General features: G+C 35.3%; 1 protein-coding gene across 1 annotated transcript in view; it reads right to left on the bottom strand.

The window, feature by feature from the left end:
• Nucleotides 1-23,194, bottom strand: part of LOC149214115 (uncharacterized) — a 225,484-nt gene that overhangs the window by 50,098 nt on the left and 152,192 nt on the right. The window contains exons 5-6 of the mRNA XM_089389300.1: nt 21,954-22,206; nt 21,547-21,763 (exon numbers count right to left, since the gene is read on the bottom strand). Of these exons, the coding sequence (XP_089245426.1) occupies nt 21,547-21,763; nt 21,954-22,206 (470 nt within the window). The remainder of the gene's footprint in view (nt 1-21,546; nt 21,764-21,953; nt 22,207-23,194) is intronic.

A 23,194-nucleotide genomic window follows, 5' to 3' on the forward strand; every position in this document is an offset into this window, starting at 1 on the left:
TCATCATTTGTCTTCGTTTTACTTGTATTGTAGCATACAAATAAATTTTGCGTTCATATTTGAATACATATGCATAAGCATATGTCTAAATGCGCATATACATGTGTTGTAGATGTAAAGCACTCGGTTTTTCAGAAATTTAAAAGTGGGATAAATTAGTGGTTTCTCCATAATGACTCTATGGAATATCCATCTGGATTCCACAAGATTGATAATTGTTTAGAATATTGTATGTCTGTGATTTGTATATCCTCACGAGAATTGCATCTCTAATTTCAAATCGCTTCATCAGAAGAATCCTCTGGAATAGAAAGAGATCAATTTCTAAAAAATCACCATACATCATGTGATGAATCTACTTGTACCTAACAAATTCACCATTCTACTATCTATCCATTATGTTATTTAGTATTTATGTACTTCTATCTTCTCATTTTCATGAAATTGTTTTCACTCTCTTACCTGAAATAGAGAGATGCTAGTAAATTTCTAGATTTTGCTACTTGTAAAACTAGGACCACTATTTAGTGTCCCATTATTATTGTTTTCAGTAAAAACAAGCAAAATGGTATATAAAAAGAAAAACAGAAAAGAATCTCAACCAACATGATGTCATCAGAATGCAACAAGTTCAAGAGAGTAGATTATTGACAATTATTTATAAGGCAACAGTTCAAGAGACTAGATTATTGATAGTTGTCTACGGGAAGAATAAGCTACTAATTGTTAGAGCTTGTCAAACAGAAGATATGTTTTGTTCTCAATGAATTCATATATTCATACTAAATAGTAAATAGATATCTTGATTCATATATGTAGATGTTCTAATTTCTAAAAAAATATGCATTAGGCACTATATATATATATATATATATATATATATGTCGTGTCCTATTTCTGGGGTCGCTATGTCTCATGTCCAATACTCATATTCACGTGTCCTCCATGTCTCGTGTCATGTGACTTAGATGCTTAACTATCCTAGATGAGAGTATCCCTCAAGCTATAATAAGACCTTATTATGCAGCCCTAGAGAGTATGACAGACATCAATGAATCACGAAACAAGTTAAGAAATCTTTACCCAACTCTTGCAACGCATAGTTAATGATCTTGGCTATTTTTCAATAATTTTTAGGGTTTTTAAGTGAGAATTTTGTCACTATTATGAATGTTTTAGATAGTTGTACCAAATAGTGAGGAAAATGGCGGTTTATAGATCAAACCCTCAAGCCTTGTGGCCTTGGAGACTATTGGAGAATTTGCCCAATTTTTCTCCAATGAAAAGGTTGGCGGCAACCTCAAAATGAGTCCCAAAACTTCTGCAAATCACCAACCAATTAGCTCAAAAATCAGAGATGACCCAAATCAGAGGTAAATGGGCTCAAGAGGGAGCAATATAGGGCTTTGTTGTCGTTCAAATTGTATAGGCACAGTGACAACCGCTCGGGGCGGGGGTTTTCACTCTGATCCTTGCCCACTTTGTTCTAGCTATCTCCCAACAAAAAACTATGGGGGGTAGTCCTATGGAATGAGGTGAAGGAAAACAAGTTGGAAACCAACTTGTTTGGGAGACACAAATGAGACCAACTTGTTTGGGAGACACAAATGAGTGGCCTAGTTACTTGGTTAAATTTAGCAGGATTAATGATCACATTAGATTTTAAGTATGAGACTAGTGCCTTAATGGAGTCACAAGTCTTCCTTATGGTAATTTGAAACCAAGTGACCAGATGGACACTCATTGCTTGAATTATTAACTATCTTATATGATGTGCAAATCCTAGGACCTATGTGAGATGTAGTGATGTTGGTTTATTTTATTTATATGCCTAGTGTAAGTATGGCTTTCCATTAACTATTTTGAAGCTCAGCTCCAAGGTAGGTTGTGGAAAGGAGGCCAACAGGAAGTAGGCTAGGGCTTCACTAACAATACCTTATGTTGTGCTCCTATCACCTGATCCCTCGGCACTACAAAGACTGTGGCTCTAACGATTGCAAGGTCACCGTGTTAACCATAGAAGAGTTCTCAAGCCCATCAAGTTAGGTGAGGAGGATTGCCCTAGACATCTATTTTTTATCAACCTAACTTATGCTAGGATGTAAGTTTTAATGCAAGCTAGATCTAGGATGCTTATGCAAGAGATTATGAGTGAGATTATCTTGATTTAAGATTGTTTGTGTTACTTAAGTACTTTGTGTGAATTAGCTTATAGTGAGAGTACTTAACAATGATAAGATGACTGTCTTAAACAAGATAAAATGTTTTAGAGACATAAGTGAAAAATTTCAACAAATTCTCACAACATATAAAATATCATTTTTTCGACCATGTTCGATGCAACTTTAAGATAAACAAATCACCATTCAAGATAGAAAAACAAAAACTTAGATGCCAAGACTTAGAGTGATTACCAAATACAACGATGCTAATTAGATTCCAATCATCACAAGATCATATCTAGAGCTTAAATGTAGGAGTGCTTTAAGTGCCAAAATCCAAAAATTTAACAAACTTAGAGTAAACCACACAAGTGCTAGATCTCAATAGTCAAATCAGCGATAGTACTTCGGAAAGTTTCAGCACTTGTTAATGTTATGACAGAAGCATAAAAATCACTCTAAATTATAAAATTTGTCCAAAAGTTTCCAATGATTAGCAAAAGTAAATTTATGTGTCTATCTTACTTTATGATAATGTATTTAGTAATATTTTAGACATGTAATAAGTTATTACAACAGTAAATTGACCCATAAATCAACAATCTAGAGATGTCAGAACCAATGCCCAATATACCCAAAAAATAGTAAAATTTACGTAACATGAAAAAAAAATTATTTTTTTAGGGTTTAGAGGGTGCGATCATAAAACTTCAGATCTAATCTATTTACTACAACAATGAATAATTGACAGATGAGTAAGCTAATAAAGTTACAATCAATGTCAAAATTGCCTAGAAGTAGGAAGATTTGTTGGAAACTGAAAATTTCAAGCTTTAGCCCCTTATTAAGTGTATGCTTTAGAAATTTCAGATTTGAAAACTTCAGTTATGCAATAAATTCCAAAAAACATAAAAGTTAGACCTAGGCTAGATCCAGGATGCCCGGGACGCCAAAATTTATGAAAATTCAGATTTTGCAATTTTAAACAATTTTGACCATGTAGCATGTGATTTTAGGGTTTAATTATTATTGTTTTGACTATTGTAATAAATCAGAGATAAAACTAGGGTTTATAGGTCAAACCCTTGGCACAAAACCTTGATGATTACTTGCCCAAATTTTCCAAGATTTCTCCAATGTACTTGGCACCTGAAAACACAAGATTTGAGCCAAAATTGTTGTAAAATAAATTGTTAGCGATAAAATACCAATCTTTTGAAAAAATTCTTGTTTGCAATGAGATCTAGCCCTTGTAGGGCTTATGGCCTTCTTAATGCTTGTAAACTAGATCCAAACACTAGCCTTTTAGCCTGGATAAGGTCTAGGGCCTTCAGAAAATGGGTTTTTTCCCCGATTTGAAAATAAACAACTTTGCAAAAATAACTTGAAAACCCTAGACATCTAGGGTTTCTGACGTCTCCAATGTCAATTTATTCCTCAATCCTAAACAAATTTAGTATATAAACCAAAATAACCAATATAAAAAAATTTAATTTCAAAACCTCAAATATATAGAAAAATACTAAAAATCCTCAAAACCAAAGTTAGAAAAAATAATTTACAAGTTAGATCTAAAAAATTATTCACAAGGTCTACAAATATACAAGGGTTTTAAAAAAAAATATTAATTTTTGAAAAAAATATTTTTATGGAGTTTTTTACTTTGAAGGATGGTTAAAAATTTAGAAACCCTAATGTATACTATAGCCTTAGCGAAGATTTAATCCACCATATCAATATTTGGAATCCAATCTACAGTGATTATTGCCCAAGTTTGTGAACTTGGAGGCCAATGACTGAAATACCTGCAAGCACTATAAATTTATCTCAAAATAATTTGTTAGATCACATGGGAAATCAAACCACCTAATATTAACCCAAAACTATCAATAGTATTGTTTTATCTCCATCTAATGAAAAAACAAATCTTACCAACATTCAGCACAACATAAAGATGTTCATAGCCAACACATACCACAAATCAATAAGCAAGAAAACCTTGGATTGCACCAGAAAGTCTCTATTATGATTGGAAAAAAAGTTCCCACTGGGCCAATATTTACAAAGTTGCTTCAACAGAAATTTTCTATCCGGAGATCATAATGTAGAGACTCAAATGAATCTCTAATGTATAGATTTATCCTCAAAGTGGAAACATAATGGCTAGTTTCTTTGATCCTTGTCAAAATAATCTTGGTCATTGATAAAAACTTCAAGATCTTTTAATCTTGGCCTTTGATTTTATTTTTTGAGGAATTTCAAATTTATCATTTAATTCCATTTTTATAAGCTCAAAATTAATTATTTTGAGCTAGTTTCCTCGAAATTTTGACTTTGACTTAACCACTAAAATCCAAGGGTCAAAATTTTCTTGAAATATACAATAATCCCTTGGTGGAGGACCTTTAAAAATTGATTCCTTTAGGACCCACAAATTTTTTCACTTAAAGATTTATTTTTCCTAAAACAATTTAATTTTAAATCTAATTAATTAATTTTTTGGCTTAGGATTTAATTATATTTTGCCAGAAAAATTAATTAATTTACACATCAAGGGATTTAATTATTTTTCCACCCTCCAATACATAAAATTTTACATTTACAACCCTCAAAGGAGGAATACACATTTGACTTATACCCTCAAGACACAAAACCCATCTGCGTCACAATATGATCCAATAAACCAAAAGATTTGTAATAAAATAATTAAGCCAACTAGCTTAAATTATTCTCAAATCACTTTTACCTCTGACTCGACTAAAAACACTAGGACTCACCTAAGCTTTCGACAATAAATTTCATCCTAGCTTTGGGGTTTAGGTTAGAGGAGAAAAACTCTTCTAATTAGTTATGTTTAGAAACACAGGTAATCAGTGAGGTTAAGAAACCTCCTAAGATGAAATTCATCATCAAAATCATAGGCTTACCTAGGTTGTTACATATATTCAAGGCAATGTTGCACAAAGCGGGGACATTTTTTGGAAGCAGGGACACAAAAGCATCATTTCCCAAAAATTTAGGAAGCGAAGCGTCTCGGAAGCATCTACTATATATATAATCCTTTTTTATATTTTTTTTCATTTATATTTAAAAATACATCCAAAATATCAAAGTAGTTGTAGAAGATATGTAAGCATGCATATTTTGTACATAAATAAATATAGATATGGCATCCATTGTACGTTAATGTTTAATTATTCGAGCATCAACCATTTAGATGCATCAACCATATAGAATCTAGATTCTTTTCTGCTTGTCTAGCCTTTGACTCTACCTTGATTGTCTAGGGACATTAGTCAACATTGCCCAATTCTGATTAGATTACCTAATCCAAGCCTTAAAATATGGTAGAAAGAGCTTAATATGATTGATCAATTATTTTGACTTGATTGAAAGGTAGTTTTTGCTAAGGGCATGACAAACGAGTTCAACAATTAACATCACCAACATTAGGGTACATATAGGGCTTGGTGATCGTGATTAAATGCTAATCACATACCCTCATACATGATATAATCTAATGAAATGCCACAATCCCATTGATCTTGAATTCCTGAAAACTATTAAGTCTGTTGAATTTTGAATAGGATATCAAATTCTATTTTCTCCATATGAAGTCCAATGAGGCTCGAACCACTCTCAAACATCCTGGGTCATTTCATGGTAATGTTAAAAAGTAAAATGATGAAAATGAAAAATAAAGGACAATGTCACTTTTACTTTAAGAATTTAACATTACCATGAGGGAGCATCTAGGAAGCATTTAAGGAGCACCAAGGGAGCACCAAGGGAGTGTTCGAGAAGTCCCAACCCAATTAAGTCGAAGAAAAATAAAAATAAAAAATATTTAGAACCCTATGAAACCACCTATCTCCCTTCGGATCCATTTGGGATCCGTGCCCGATTCGCCGTGAATCCTGGGAGGATACGTCGTCAAATTCGCAGTTTGGAAATCCAGAACCACAGATCGCGCTGGCACGATTCCGAATTTCCAGGAAACGTCTTCTTCGGCCCGATCCGCAGTTCTGAATTTATAGGAACCGTCTTCGTCGTTCAAATCCATGGTTCCGAAATTCCGAATCGTGGATCCGACGACAGATCACCCACAGATCCGTACAAGACCCAGTTCCTAATCTGGATCCTTGGGGGCGGGGGGCGTTTCTCGCAACACTGATTCAAGGTCTTACTAGGATCATTTAGATTAGATAACTTGCAAAATAGGTTTACAATGACATATAAGCGGCTAACAAATGATCCGATTTTGTTGAAAAATTTTGGTACTTTTGCTTCCTTGGAACTTTGATAAATTCGGTGCAATAGGCTCAAAAGGGTAAACGCGAGAAGGAAAAAAAATCCTAAACAGGCTTGCGTTGAGGTGGAGAAGGCCTTTGGAGGCCTACCGCAAGCCCTAGAGACGTTGTGTCCTAGGGAAGGGGTCCCTTTGGGATAGCGACAAGAGGGAAGACAGCAACAGCAAATGGAGGGCAATCGAGGGGATAGGAGGCTTAACGGAGGGCTAGGAGGGTAGTGAAGGGGAGAAAGAGGGGGTCGAGAAGGGAAGGAGGCCACAACAGGCATGCAACAGGGTAAATGAGGGAGGCTGAGGGCCTCTAAGGGCTAGACGACTTCCCTATAAGGGAATCGCAAGCCTTTGGAGGCTACACCCAACCTTGGAGAGGCTGCAGCCAAGGAAATAAGGGGGACGCAGGGCTAGAAAGGCTCACACTAAAGGCTAACGCAGGGTTTTGTAACGGAACAAAGGAAAGGAATGGTTGTCGAGGAGCGATAAGGAAAGACAAATGGATAAGAAGGCAGGTTGAGGGTGGGAGAAGAGTATAGAGGGCTAGGAGAAGGCCCTAAGGCCAAGCCCGAAAGACCTAAAAATTCCTGCAACAGGGCTAAGGCATCCTAGGATGGATGATGTCAAGGAGTGAGAGGCCGAAGGGCATTAGTGGCCTTTTCAGGCTTACGGCCAGCCAAGAAAAGGCAAATAAGGGTAGCGGTTAAGCTAGAGGGAGTACGTTGAGCCCGGAGTCCCTAAAAAGTTTTTAAAACCCTTGCTAAATATTTGATTTTCCTCAGATATTAAATATTTCTCAATTTCACTGTTAAATTTTATCATGTTGGCCCTGCAAAAATTTCTAGAGACTAGATCTTATCCTCAAGGGCCTAGATCTAGCTCAAACCCTGGAAAATCTTCTTGAAGCTTACGTGCACAAATGAAAAATGAAAATACCCAAAACCCCAATATATATAAAAATTTGAAAATAAACCCTAAACCCTAGTAGTTGCAAAACGAGGGTTATAAAAAAATTATTCTACAAAATATATACAAATATACAATGCTTGTGAAAATAAAATATTTTGACAAATAATTTTTTAAATGATGACAATGGCTCAATGTATTTTGAAAAATGGGACATTAACCACAACCTTAGCAAAGTAAGAAAATCATATAAATTTCCCAGAGTCCAAACAAGGTCAGTTTGTGCCCACAGTCTGTGAACTTGGGGCCCAAGAGTCGGGGAACTTGCAAACTCTATATATTTTCTTCAAGAAAACTTGTTAGACATATGGCGAATCAGATCACCTAAGATAGACCCAAAATCTACCAATATAATGTTCTTATCATGATGTAATGAATAAACAAGCTTATAAAATTTTAAGCACAATATAGGAAAGCACATACCCAGCACATGCCACAGATCAATGAGACAAAGACACCATGAACTGTACCCCAAAGTCTTTTATTATAAAATTCAAATGTTCCTAGCAGAACAGTGGCTTCACAACAACTTTACAAAATTTTACATCGACCAAAGATGAGGAATAGAAGCAAAATGCCTTTTATTTATATAGAAAGCCCTCCAAGTGGAAAATCACAGCTAGTTGGCTCGATCCCTGCCAAAATCATGTCGATTATTGATAAATACTTGATCAAATTTTAATCTCCACAGTCAAAAATATTTATTTTTGAGGAATTTTCGAATTTCTCATAAAACCATGTTTTATTAGTCCAAAAAATAACTATTTTGAACTAATTTCTTCAAAAGTTCGGCTTTAACATAAATTTTTCCTAAAAATCCATTTTCCTTGGTGGGGGACCTCCAGAAATTGACTGTTTTTTGAACCATGAGTATTTTCCACTTGGATAAATTAATTTATCTAAAATTAATTTTGACTTTAAATTAATTAATTTTCTAGCTTAGGATTTAATTATATTTTGGCTAGAAAAATTAATTAATTGACACACAAGGGGATAAATTATTTTTTCCACCCTCAAATACTTTAGCCATGGTGTTAGATTGCGAAGGGCCATGCACTAAAATATTTTTACATAATATATTACAATAATTCAACCCTCAAAGGGGGAATACCCATTTGTTATAGACCCTCAAATAATTACCCAATTCTGCGACACAATATGATCTAGTAGGCCAAGTGCTCTGTAATAAAATATTTTATCTAAATAGCTTAAATTATTCCCTAACCACTTTTACCAAGACTCGATATAACACTCGGACTCACCTAAGACCTTGTCAATAAACTTCACCCTAGCTTTGGGGTTTAAGCTGGAGGGAAAAAAACTCTTCTGATTAGCCGTGTTCAGAAACACGGATAATCGGTGAGGTTAAAAAACCTCCTAGGATGAAATTCGTCGCCAAATTGATAAGCTACCTAGGTTGTTACATAACTACACGATCGTACTAGCATCATTTACATTACAATTTATAGAATTTGGGTTTACATTGACATGACAGATAAATGGATGATGATTCTAATCTTTGAAAAATTTTGTACAACTACTTCCTTGGACTTGTGACAAAATAGGTGCAACACCTCCCAAGCTACAAATCTCAACAATAGTGCTCTCATGGGTCTTCCAATGAAAAATAATCTTGTAGAAGGCTCCAATTCCAAATGAGGGCAAGGGAGATGGTGATCGCCTTCCCATGTCTCAAGGATGAGACAAACCTCCTCTGGGTCCTAGATCAACTTCCAAACCCTATATATATTACTAAGCTGGAGAGGGTCACTGCTGGTCCAAGTGAATCATCTCGCATATAATGTGGGGCAATGAACAAGTTCATCCCCCACTAAGGGTTGAGACATGCATGGATTCCTTAATGATGCAAGGGACGCTCATAGGGGCCCTAAGAACCAGGTTGATGGGCATAATGATAAGAGGTAGAGCTCATGTTTAGCTTTCTCCCACATGCTCAATTTTATTGTCTCCGTCATCTTTTGCATTTTGTGGAATTATTTCCTTTTGTATGTGGCCATGATATGCTTTTATCATTTTCTTTGAACTGCAACAACCTCCAAGGCATCGTTCCAGGTTCGACCCAGACATGTGGACAAGGGGAAGGGGGACTAGAGCCTTGTGGACTCAACGAGGGAAGATGATGAAATAGGATGTGTAATGTGCAGAGGGGAGTGAAAAATGTGGAATGAGAAAACGGAACCGCCCTACCAGAATCTAGGTTTCGCAAGTGGTGCCCATCATAAAATTAAGCCAATAGGGGAGATCCCATGAGACTAGGGTTGAGGATTAACCCCCCATTTGAGGTGAGAAAAAAAGACAGTCAAAACCCTTCATTCTTATAAGTTACCCAATAATCCATACACAAGTGTACCAAATAAAAACAAGCATAAGAACCCGATTGCACAATGAAAGACACGCCTTTAGGATTGGATGGGCCACCTTCAAACATACGCTCTCGACAGATGGGTGACGGGGAATACGAATGGCTTAAGGAGCGGAGAAGAACTGGCACACATCAGCTATAATGGTAGTTGTCGAGGTTGCTAGCTATCGGCTGAAGACAAATCTAGGAGAAAAAATTCTCCTATGGGATCACCCACTGGTGGTGGGTAACAAGTAGCCTTAGACTTGGTGCAATATCGTTGAAGTAGCTCTCATGCATGGCAGTGTCACACTGACAATTTTTCACAATTCTCAAGGTAGTTCATAGCTCCCAATGCAAAGTGATCTAGGAGGTCGAAAAGAAGACTTGGTCTCAGTTTGTTCAACTTGATGGGAGGAGACCATGCCACATATAAATGTTTTGAACAATGAAGGAATTTGCTACTTACAACCTAGTCAAAGTTGGTGAAATAGGTTTCTAGGTGGCAAAACAATGTGAGCATTGGGAAATTTGGTACATGCATTATGTCAAAAATGACCCAAGTGTCAAAATTTCCAAATTCCTTAGGACATCAGAGAACTAGCACACTAGATTGATTACATGGTAGAGGCATTGATGATGTGGCAACACTTGGCAAGATATGAAGATTTGGAGGTATAACAAGTTTAGATCAGGGCAAGCTTTAGCATACCTAGGTGTCAAAATGGCCTAAACATCTAAGGTGTTAGAGAAACAAAGCATAGGTGGCCAAGTCGAGTTTACTAAAAGAAACGTCTGATAAAACTAGACATTATGGAAGTCAACTAGTTGTTGGAGAAGTCTAACTAGTTGTTGGAGTTACCTTCGACCAGAAAGTTGAGGAAAGGATTGATAAAGTAGTCATTTTGAAGTCATAATAATCTCAGGACCAAGATGACTTCTCTCCTAATTAAGTCAAATTCATATTGACCAAGTCGAGCTACTGTTGAGAAATCATGTTTCTTGCATATTAGCGTACATTTCTCTTACATGATAATTTCTTATGAATATTTGTTGGCTTCTTGTTTCTTTTATTATGTTCTGTTTATCAAACAATTATCAAAACATATAAAACATGAAGATCAAAAGAGACAAAAAACACAAAAATTTAGGCTCCAAGCTAAGGCAAAACCCCACAAAGAGGAAAAACCCAAGAAACTGATCTTCTTATAGAATCATATCAAAGTGAGATATCTAAGAATTAAGACCAAGACAAGACTCCAACCTTCAATATGCCTATTCAAGCCCTCCCTTCAAGATATTCTTCCATCAACAAATCCATCATCAAGCATAGTGACAAGTCCAGCAACAAGTTCAACACTAGCAACAACCTTCAACATACCAACAAGAGACATGCGAGCTTCAAGAAACATCAGAATTCACCCTTTTCTTTTTCTCTCCTTAACTTTGCTCTTTTTCTTGTTCTACCACAGAGGAATAGAGATCAGATGCCACGAATTGGTCTTCAAATTACCTCAACTTGACTTTTATTGATACTTGCCCAAAGGTGATAGAATAGGTGTCTTTTCCTGGGCAGGTTTGATTGGCTTCTTGAGGTGAATTTGACCAAAATTACATCTTTTGAAGATTCTTTTTCTAGGATATGAATAAGTCTTTGACTTTGACCAATACAAATAATAATAAGCATGAAGAACATGTTTGAATAAAATAATAATTCGACTTGAGATGCTTGAAAAATAAATATATCTTAGCATGAAAAAGATCATGCTGGTAAAAATAATTAATTTATTAAATATGAAAATTTACATTATGAAGACCAACACTAGTTACATTTTCAACACTCCCTCTTAACTAGGAAGGTATTCATAATGGCACTATTGGATACTCTCAAATTGAAATATTCTCATAAGGGTTCAGATTGATAGGCATCATCATCATCATAACCATCATTGTCAAACATAGCAAGTCCTTGAATTACAAGCTCTATCTTTCCACTAGATCAAAGCACAATGTAGGGAGGCATAAATTTCAACACCACCGTCGCCTCTCTCTAGACACATACCCCATCCGGATGTTCACCCGATATGTCCTCATAGGACTATGCTTATCTTGGATTCCCAATCCTCAAAGAATATTTGTCCTCAGGACTACTCTTGTCTCGGATACTCAATTCTCAAAGAATATCGGTCCCAGATGCTTATCCAATCTTCCATTCTCCCTATCAATGCCTTCACTAGGCTTGCGACTGTTAGCCCTGGCGATAGTGCATGACACATGGAGAATACAGTGTCCACTCTAACTCTCAACGAGGGAGAAAATCTTCACTCCCTCTCAAATAGGGAGGAACAACAACAATCCTAAGCTTGTCTCAAAAAAATACTCATCAAAGCATCGGCTACATGTTCTTCCATGGATATCTTGTTGTAGTTCCCGGCTCCTATTTGCATCACACCATAATGAGCTTTGACCTTCTTTGGTCTTTGTTAACCTTCATGTAGCTTCAACATGTCATCAAGTGGTTCATTAGTCATCTTATGGAGCCAAACTTACAGATGATTGCACACGCATTCACATCTTCTTTCTTCATAACAAAGTTTTTCTTTCATGCTTTTCCAAGAAATTATATCAACTTCCAATCATCAGTGATATTTATATCATCATTAGTACTATCAATCCTAGATAGAACAAATCAACTACATGTACAACGATATTTTTAACTTCTTTCTAACGAGTATTGCCCTAGAACTGTCATCTTCTCTTGATCACAAGCTTCTTAGTGTTTTTCTTGCCAAACTTCAAGTAGCATTGTATCCATTCAAGATCTAATTTCTCCTTTTTGGCTGAGGTAAGTGAACTTATGCCATCTAATCGACTTCTTCCGCCTTAATCTTCATGCTTTGTCATGTTCTTCCAAATCTTCTAACTATTAGTCAATTTTAGATAATTCTTCTTTCGACCTACAAATTTTGTTAGAAGACTATGAAAGAACAAAAAAGACAAGGTACAAAGGCAGTAGCATTAGTAGTATTTAAGAAGATGTAGAACACTTATCTTTTGAGGAAGGTCAGTTCTCTCTTCATCTTGGACCTGTTCACACAATGCCATGATCATCAAGGATTAGATCTTTATAACAGAAATGATTAGATAGGGTTTTGTTCCTAGGGTTCCTTTTAGTCCAAACTATGCTAGGGTTTACAAACCCTAGATACCAAAATCTTCAAGGCCTGCCACTTTTAAAATTACAAAGTTCTACAAACGCACTAGAGAGTTAGTTACAAAACCATAGATCCTTCAAAGTCTTCAAGATTTGCAACCTTGGGAATTGCAATCTTAGTTGCTTAGAAATTGCAAATTCTACAAGCACGCAAATGGATTAGCTTCCAAACCCTAGTGACACTATTGACAAGCATTTTATTCATTTCATTTCTTGATCACAAGACCTAGACTTCATATGCAATTTGGTGTGCTAACATATCAATCTCTTATATGTCAATGTCTCTAATCTATACTTATACAAACCATTTTACTAAGATGATTATCACCAAATCCTAGTGAACTTAATTTAATCAACTTATAAAATGCACACAAGAATTATACATACCTTATCTCTTATTTGCAAATGTTCCGTCCTTTTCAATTTTCAAGTGCCAACATTCTTCCCCAAATGTGCCCCAACTCCTTCAACCTCAGAATTTTCGTTGAGCTGCATGGTTTGTCTTGGTTCCGTTCAAGTGGTTCCTTTCAATCAGGTTCGCTTTATTGATATGGTTAGTCCTTATACTACATATAGGAAGGAAGTTATGGGTAGTATGACTGGCTTAATACAATTGTGCCTCAACGATGTGCTCCAAATATTTCAGATTCTAGTTTCAATTCATTCCACCATAACATTGACAATGTGATATTTAAAATATAGTTCTGTACTCCATGAAGATGTGTATCGAGGTCAACTTCAACATCAATTGTGAATCTTACAATCTTGATGGTAGACTTCTATTCTCCAGATCAAACCTCAGGACTTTGCATAAATGGATTACAAAACGATGAACTTATACTCTCCCTTGTATCAAGTTCCTCCTAATTCACATTATTTTAGTAATCTTCGAGTGCTTCAAAAGAGTGTTGCCATCGAGAATAATGTAGACTATATTGTTGTGCAAAAGTTCGGATGTTATGTAGATTGATATCATTATGAATACTTATTCTTGTAGCTCGTATTTGTTTCTTAGTAACGTCCCTTCTGTGGCTTACTAATAGGCTTTCTTGTTCGGTTTCCTTTTTTCTGATATCGTTTATATTGTTTGTTCACTTCAGAAGTTCCACAGAGTACAACTTACATGATGAGCACTCATGACATAATTTTGTCCTTTACAGAAATTTCGTCCTTCATTCGTGTCATAGGGATGATCCTTAATATATGTCTTCAATGCAATCTCTATGTGTGAGAGACGTTGCACTCTGATTTTCTTCATACTGATCCTAAAGATGAATCCTGAAGGGATTTAGTTTTCATTATCATGTTCACTCGAATATTCCAGAGGTAAGTTTGACCTATCAAGATCGAATGTTGTAGGAAGACGTTACTGTAGTGAATGAGCTTGTTCATAGAGATGGTTAGCTACATCACAGAGGAATAGGTGCCAAGAGAAGAATTCGCATCACTTCCCTTCTTTATGTAAAGCAGTATGGTTGCTTCACATCTTATATCTTCATATACTCGCATATTGTCATGGAGTAGTGTCCCTCTGAACTTAGATTATATTAGTTGCTAGACAGTCTAGAATCTTCTTTAGGGCAAAAATGAACTAGTATAGAAGCCTCAAACTTACGTCATAGTTTCTTTTCCTCAAAGAATGTTGTCATTGTCATAAAATATTTGAATTTCTTACATAGGGTCCAGATACTTCTTCTTCACCCGTCTCAACCTATTAGGCTAATGCAGACCTCTTGATTATTATGTACCATAACCTTAGACCTTTGCGGATCTCTTGTTGATCACATTCAATTCGGATCACCAAGTGCTATCACAGCTTCGGATCTTTAAATCTATCTAGGGTTACCGCAGTATCTTCCCTTGTCATAATATTAGGGAGACTTTTGCATTGTTTCAGAGATCATATCTTCCAAAAAAATTATAGAAGCAGATCTTCGCACTTTGTTCATAGAGTGATGACCTTAAAATGATACATGTCTCAGGTGTTTCGAAGCATTTCGCTTTAGGATGCTTCAATAATAACTTTGATTTTCAATACAAATGGATCTCATAGGTTAATATAAGACTAATCATACCTTTTCTTGAGTTTGGATTCCAAACAGAGAGTATATGTTGGACTGATCTGTCAATATAAGTTTCGGACCTTCTTGGATGTTTCAGGCTTCGAATCTTAGACATGATAATGATCTTCTCTAAAGGGAGTGAAGACTGCTTCTTCGAATCTTAGACATGATAATGATCTTCTCTAAAGGGAGTGAAGACTGCTTCGAAAATATTCTCAAGCAAAATGCCAATAGAACGTAATTTTCTGGCTTTTTTCCTACCTTTAGCTCTGATTCCATGCTGAGAAATCGTGTTGCTTGCATATTTAGGTTGATTTCTCTTACACAATAATTGCTTGTGAATATTTGTTGGCTTCTTATTTATTTTATTATTTTTTTTCATCAAAAAATTATAAAATCATATAAAATATGAAGATCACAAGAGACAAAGAACACCAAAGATTAGACTCTAAGCCAGGGAAAAAGACCACAAGGAGGAAAACCCAAGAAACTCCTCTACTTATAGAATCAGATCAAAGTGAGATATCCAAGACTCAAGACCAAGACAAGACTCCAACCTTCAAGATGCCTAGTCAAGCCCTCGTTCCAGATATTCTTCCACCAACAAATCCATCATCAAGTGTAGTAACAGGTCCAGCAACAAGTTTAGCCCTAGCAACAACCTTCAACATACCAACAAGTGACATGCGAGCTTCAAGAAAGATCAGACTTCCCGCCTTTCTTTTTCTCTCCCTAACTTTGCATCTTTTCATGTACTACCACAAAAGAATAGAGATCAGATGCTACAAATTGGTCTCCAAATGTGCTCAACTTGACTTTTATGTATACTTGTCCAGAGGGGATCGAATAGGTGTCTCTTCTTGGGCGAGGCCAACTGGCTTCTTGAAGTGAATTTGACCCAAATTATGTCTTTTGAAAAATATTTTTCTAGGCTGTGAATAAGCTTTTGACTTTGACCAATACAAATAATAATGAGCATGAAAAACATGCTTGAACAAAATAATAACTTGACTTAAGCAATTTCAACTTCTACTACATGGACAAAGAGAGAGACCTTAGGTAACTAATTGTCACTACTCTGTCTTTGACCATTTCAGACCATTACCAAAGGGAATATTGGACCATCTTGAGCATTGTGAACTAATTCAACCCCTTAGTGGGCAAACTAATTCTTGTAATGTAATATTTTATGAAAAATATTAAGTCTCAAACATAAGGATGACTAGTAAAAAATATTTCCTAGAGTTGGAATCCAGCTAGTCATTAGCTAGCCATTATCTAGTCATTGAAAAGATTTTATAGAAGGTTAGCCTCCCCTCTAGCAAACCTTGTTCTTGTCTGATGAGATAAGTGCCTTCAACAAAGAGTTCATTTTGCGAATCACTATCCAATTTATTTTGTTCATTGTGTGGCATGGATTTTATTAGTTTTTCTTTCTTGATTTATTGTTTTGTCTAGAGAGAAAATGAAAAATGAAAAAGAGGTATAGGACATATATTTAACATGTGGATAAAAGCCTAGCATGAGCTCTACCACCCTCAATAGCCATCTCCTTATTCTTCAACATTTAGTGATCCATATAAATAAAGGAGCTTATTAATGTTCCAACTCCAATAAGCAATAACATACTACATCATTAAGGGTATTGGAAAATAAAAAAGCAAGCTGGTCATACAAGCCTTGCGAGAAAGAAAGGAAAATCATTAAAGTAAAAGGCACATAGGAGGCTTGGAAAAAGTAGGCTGAGGAAAGGGGTAACTCATGCCTCCACCATTTCTCCCTCTACTCATTATTACACTCAATATGTTGGACCTCCATTAGTTGGTACCATGGTTGTGGCATCATCATTGAAGGCTTTCCCACTCCATAACCATGTTACCATATGCACCTACAAATTGATGGATCTATCTAGGAAATGTCTCTCCCTTTAGGGGCTGCAATGAGACAGTTTATCCCTCAATAGGGTTAAAACATGCAAGGGTATTTGTGATGTGAATGAGCATCATGTGCTCAAGAACCACGTGATGGCTAATGAGGAGTGTAGAGATCATGCTAAGTTTTTGTCCACGTTCTAAATTGTGTCCCAACCATCTTTTGCATTTTGATTTTCTTCTTTTTGTTTTATTGTGGCCATGATATGTTTTTTTCATTCTTTTAGTTGCATTAACCTCCAACATCCAAGGCAATGTTTCCTACTCAATGAGTGTGGACATGAGGGTGCCAAATCCCAATGGACCAATGACAAGTTAGACCAGAAGAATGGAGATTATATATAGGGCTTGTAATGTGGCATGGAAAATGTCAAGTATGGTGTAGGGGATAATGAACATACTATCTCAATCTTGGTTTTCCAAGTAATGCCCCTCTTATAAACCTAAAACCTCAAGAGAAGGTCACATTCAATGTAAGAGAAAAGTTTTATCCTATAAGATTACTCATTAAAACACCTCCCATGTTTATAATGATTCTATGACCAACTATCTTTATGTATTCACAAATATCCTTCATTAAAATACCACCTAAAAGAATAACATCACCCAGATAAATTCACATCATGAATAGGCCAACCCCAAAATGGAATCACTTTGCCGCATGGAGGAGTCAACCTCTCAAAAACAAAGACAACAATACTCAACATGCCGCATTTACATTTTGTGTAGGAGGTAGAAATAATGTTTTATATGAGGTAGGTCATGGATAGTACCACATGCATTCTCTTGTAATGACCGGTGGAAAGAGGAAAGATTATTACTAATACAAGTTTATGTGTAAAAATAGAAAGTGCTAAGAAAGTGACCTGAATCGAATCGCTGATAAGAGTGATAAGCAGTGATCAAATTTGAAGGGCAGGTCTTAATTTCATTTAGAAGGGCACACATCTAGGTCACACTTCTATAATGAAAAGCATAAAAAAAAAAGCAATTCAATTGACAATAGTAAATTATTTTCAAATTTCTTTTTATTTTTTCACAAACAAAAAGATACCACTACGTCAAAGGCTGCATTAGTAAATGAATTACTCTTATTGATATATTGTGAAAATTTTATATAATATTTCTGAGTGAAAGGAGATGAATAAACTAATGGGCATATATCAAACTATGAATTGAACTAAATTCCATCTCATTATATTGTTACAATCTCAATTTATTGGAACAGATTGAAATCACCCCTATTCAGAGATTATGTGAGATGCATGATATAGTCATTGTAAATGGCCAGTTACCAGGACCAACTATTTTTTAAGCAACGGGGACCCACTATTCACTAGTTTGTCTCTGCTCTCATTTTTTGGACATCCCTTAATTGGAATATGGTGATTCAATCTTTGGTGAAGTTAATTTAATTCAAATTCACAATTCAAATTCACCGGGTAGATTTTTGGAGATTCAATTTCTTATAGTAATTGCACATTTCTGAAATATTTTATTTAATTCAAATTTACTATTTACCACTATTACAGATTCCTGGAATATCCACTTCAATTAAAATCTACCATCTATTAACTTATATGCATTACAGATTCATGGAATATGAGATTCAATTCAAATCTACCATCTCTTAAAATCACAGATATTTATAGTAAAAATGAATCTAGCCATTTGGGAAGTCCCTATTGCCTTTGATATGTGCAATCTTAGATTATGCATAAATAAGTCTTGCGTATAATTTCAATGAACAAAAATAATTTCAGCAAACAAGAATACTTTATGCTATATATCCCTTGAAATCGACTTCTTAACCTCTCAGTATTTTAAACTTGTGGAAAAGGGTAATTTGTTGGGATGTTAACCTACCTCTTTGACTATATGAAATAAATAATGTAAAGCTGAGAGTGATAGATGTTTCAATCATGGCAGGCATGGAATACACCAATTACATACAGGTTGGGCCGATGGACGCGAGTATATTACACAGTGCCCAATTCAACCGGGTGGAAGTTACACATACAGATTCATCAATGTTGATCAGGAAGGAACCTTGTGGTGGCACACTCATGTCTCATGGCTCCGAGCTAGGGTCCTTGGAGCAATCATGATCTATCTGAAGAAGGGCAGTTCATATCCTTTTCCTAAACCCAAAGACAAAGCTACAATCGTTTTAGGTGAGTGCAATAGGTTTATATAGTTCACAAAATCATTTTTGATGCACATAATTTTTTTTTATGGACATAGTATAAAGTATACCGGTCGGTTTGTGGGGATACTCCTCATTAGTCTCCCTTCTACATGCAGCAAAAGGAGACCTGTCTACATAGCAAGAAGAGGATCATTATATGGTGGGAAGAGGAGGCCTTAACCAGCCATAGACAGAGTCAAAGAGGAGTCTATATAAGTTTCCCTAGCCGCAGTCCTCAAGGTTGATGTAATCTACAATTAAGGGTGACACTTACACGCTATCAAAGGAGCCCTAACGAAGCCTACTAATCTATTGTTCGATGATGCCCTAATCCGTAGTTATGATGAAGCCCTATTCGCAACGAAGGAGAGTTGATCAGTAGTGAACCTATACACTGTAATAAGGACCCTAAATATGCAGTTTAGAAGGGCTTCTATTTGTTGTCATCTAGCCGCAGCAAAGTAGCCATCATACAGAATGAAACTGGAATAAGTTAAGGGATGGTTTGAGCCTCCCTCTTGCAACTACGTGAGGATGGTTCCTTCTTGTAAGGACGCCGAGTTAAAAGAAGCAGTGGATCAACCTGTTGGGATATCATTGGAAGATCAAGAGTAATGTTTATGCTGCTATAAGAAAACTATGTGTTAGGCTATAGGCCATAACACCACACTCAAATATTTCTTATGGGTATTTGAGGGTTCAGATCATTAGCTTAATCTAACAAGGTGTTGTGTATAATGCTGTTGAGATCTAAGGCTAAGTTTGATGACTATATGATGTTGCCTAGAGAAAATGGACTAATTGCTAGATGCGGGGTAATAAAAACCACTGGTATTTCACATCTCATGTTTGTGGATGACTTGTTATTTTCTAGAAAAATAAGTTAAGCAAACTACAAGCATTCTATAACATACTTTCCAGATTTGGGTGGCATATAGAATTACTATGAACAAAGATAAATATATTCTCTAATTACTAGTATCTTGCCTCCAAGTCACTATCACATTTACTAACACTGATACAAGTAACTCATTCAGAAATTGGGAATATGAAAACATACCAGGAATTGGGAATCCGCAAACAAATAAAATCCAGTACGTTAGGAAGGCTGTGGAATGTGCTCCTCTCGAAGCATAAATTGTGCTTAAACCTTGCTTGACAGGTGTTTGCTGAATCATGAATCTATGCTCCTCTCCAGCTTAAATCGTTGTCAAACCTTGCTTTGGGCAGCCTTTAGGCACAACCCAATAAAACTACATACCTAATACATGACCCATATTGACATCTAGTGGCTCTTAATTGAAACTACCAAGTGAAATGGTATCAAAGGTTAATTGTGAAATAATAATTAATAAGAACTTGGATCATATGCACAATTAGAAAAACAACTCAAAAAGAAACTGTTGTTTTTTAAATGAGAGCAACTTAGAAACTGCCAAATGTAATGGTATGAAAAGGTAATTTTGACATAATAAGTAATAAGAACTTGATCATATGCACAATTAGAAAAAACAACCCAAAAAGAAATTGTTGTTTTTGAAATGGGAGTTTCTCAAATGGAATTTAAGTTTTAACATGAAAGGAAATTCACAAATTCAACATTCTTAAAATTTTAATTTCAGGAAAACTAAAATTTAAAAAAATGTTGAAAATTTAACAGCCCTTCTTAAAAAATTTTAAGATATTATTCCAATTTTTTTTTAAATAACAAAAATCATATTTTAAATTTCTTTTGATGTGTAAAAATTTCTCCTTACTTCTCTGACGTGTGAGAGGCCCTTTGAAGGGCTCTGACGTGTTCAATTTTGAACGCTGGCTGATAAGTAGAAAAGTGTAAGGATAGAATCCCTAATAAGAGTGATAAGTAGAAAAGTGTAAGGTATTAATAACAAAGTAACCTAACAAGAAGAAAACAAGTACGCATTATAATACACGTGTTCTAGTCACGTACATTATTAGAAGATAATAAGTAGAATGGGTTAATGTGCAATTTTTGAGAACATAAAAATAAACTTTATTCCTCATCAGATTTTTAACCATCAACGATATAAAAGAATTTATGAAAGCCATAAAAATTTCCCATCAAATCTCACTTTGATTATATAGTTAATCAACATCCCATACACTCGTGATCTCAATAAATTACAATACACATGTTAACTACTTCCAAAGAAAATTTTACATAGGCGTAAATAAAAAATAAATGCAATTCGCAAGATCCTAGTGAAAGAAAAATAAAACAGAAATAGTGAAAGGAAAATAAAACAGAAATAATAATATGCAGCGTAATCATGTTAAGGAACTGACAAAAGTAATAAACTTTATCTACTTGGGAAGAGTGGTTGTGGCTTCTCAGGTACCTTCCAAACAGCATTGTTAAAGAGGACGGAATCCTTGTTTAGCAGATCTTCCAGTTGGTCCAATTCGGCTTTTGCCTTTCTTATCACTGTTACTATTCCTCGATCCATGCTAGAATCTAGAAAACACTTCCTTAACTTGGCATCTTTTACAATCTTCGTCCATACAGAGTTGCTTTGAAGTAGAGATGGCCCATGCCCAATGATCCAAAGACAAAATCTGATAACAAACAAAAAAGCAAACTGGTTAGATTCCAAAAGCAACGTGAAAGAATAACATGCATCATGATTCATGAATGATTACGAAACCTTCAACAATATTTCTAACAGAATCAAGACATAACATTCACAAGAGAGAACTGGAGATGGCATGATGCTGACCAGCAGATCGGGAAAAAAGAAAAAGGTACCTTGCACGTGTTAAAGCCACATTAGTGCGCCGATCATCAGAAAGGAAGCCAATTTTTTTTCCAGTACGGACAGTGGAAATAATTATAATATCTTTTTCTCCACCTTGAAACCCGTCAACTGATTGGACCTCTACATCAAGAATGTTCTTCCATTCATCTTTTATAGTACTTAACTTCCTGTCCAAGTAAAGAACTTGTCCCCTGTAAGGTGATACCACACCAACGCTAATTGAGTTGCCCCTACAAGAACAAACTAATCACCAATTGAAATTACAGTTAGTTTCAATGGTTAAAAAAAAATAGATGGAACAAATATCTTACACAGATTACGAATTTAAATTTATATTTTAAACGACTACTTGCAAACAAGTTTAAGAAAACAACACGTCTAATATGATTTAGAGAAATTATTTTTTTGAGCAAATAAATTGTAGAATAACATTAATATTAAAAGAACATAGGGCTATGGAATTTATGATGATAATTAACCGATTATGCACTAACAAATTACAATCACTTAATAGTATGGAAATCTAGGTATGTATGTACCGTGTATTTTCCCAGTTATGAAAGACACACAGAAAACTAGAAAACTAAACAAATTAAATATTTTAAGTAACCATGAATATGATGTTATTTTTTATACAACAAAATAAGTTTCTTTAATTAATTGTCAATTTGGTAGATATGCCAGAAAAAATTATATTGTTGCTTTCTTTTAAAAAATTTGATAATAACTAGCCTAAATTCATCTTATTTATCTAGAATGTACTAAGAGGGATCAGATCTTTCCAAATATAACTTTTCTCAAATTTTGCCATCTTAAAAAAGTTTGCACCTCAAGATTTGATCTCTCTTGGCACTTGATAGACCCAGAATTAAAATAGATTTAGACTAGGTTTTTATGTAGAGTAAAGACATAATTTGACCTTCAAAATGTTGTCGTTAGTTATTTTGGCTATCAAATAAAATTAAAGATTACAAAAAAAAATTATAAAAAATTGGATAACCATGATGGGGAAGGAAGACAACTGAAATGTGGAGAGGAGAACAATGGCCATTCTGATGGCTGTGAAGACAAAAAATCAACTTCAGTGTAGGGGAAGGATGTACAGGCCCCGGTGGTACTATAATGTGTATGGATTTGGTTGTTGGGCTGTGTAAGGATGGACTGGGTACTGGATTTGCGTCTGAAATTGCAAGTATAGGGCTATCTTTCAAGGTAGAAGGGTGTTTCTCTT

Source organism: Pinus tabuliformis, chromosome 1_1 (assembly GCF_031772625.1).
Source record: "Pinus tabuliformis cultivar Carrire ecotype Pingquan chromosome 1_1, CPIR1, whole genome shotgun sequence".
In the NCBI taxonomy this organism is placed as follows: Eukaryota; Viridiplantae; Streptophyta; class Pinopsida; order Pinales; family Pinaceae; genus Pinus; species Pinus tabuliformis.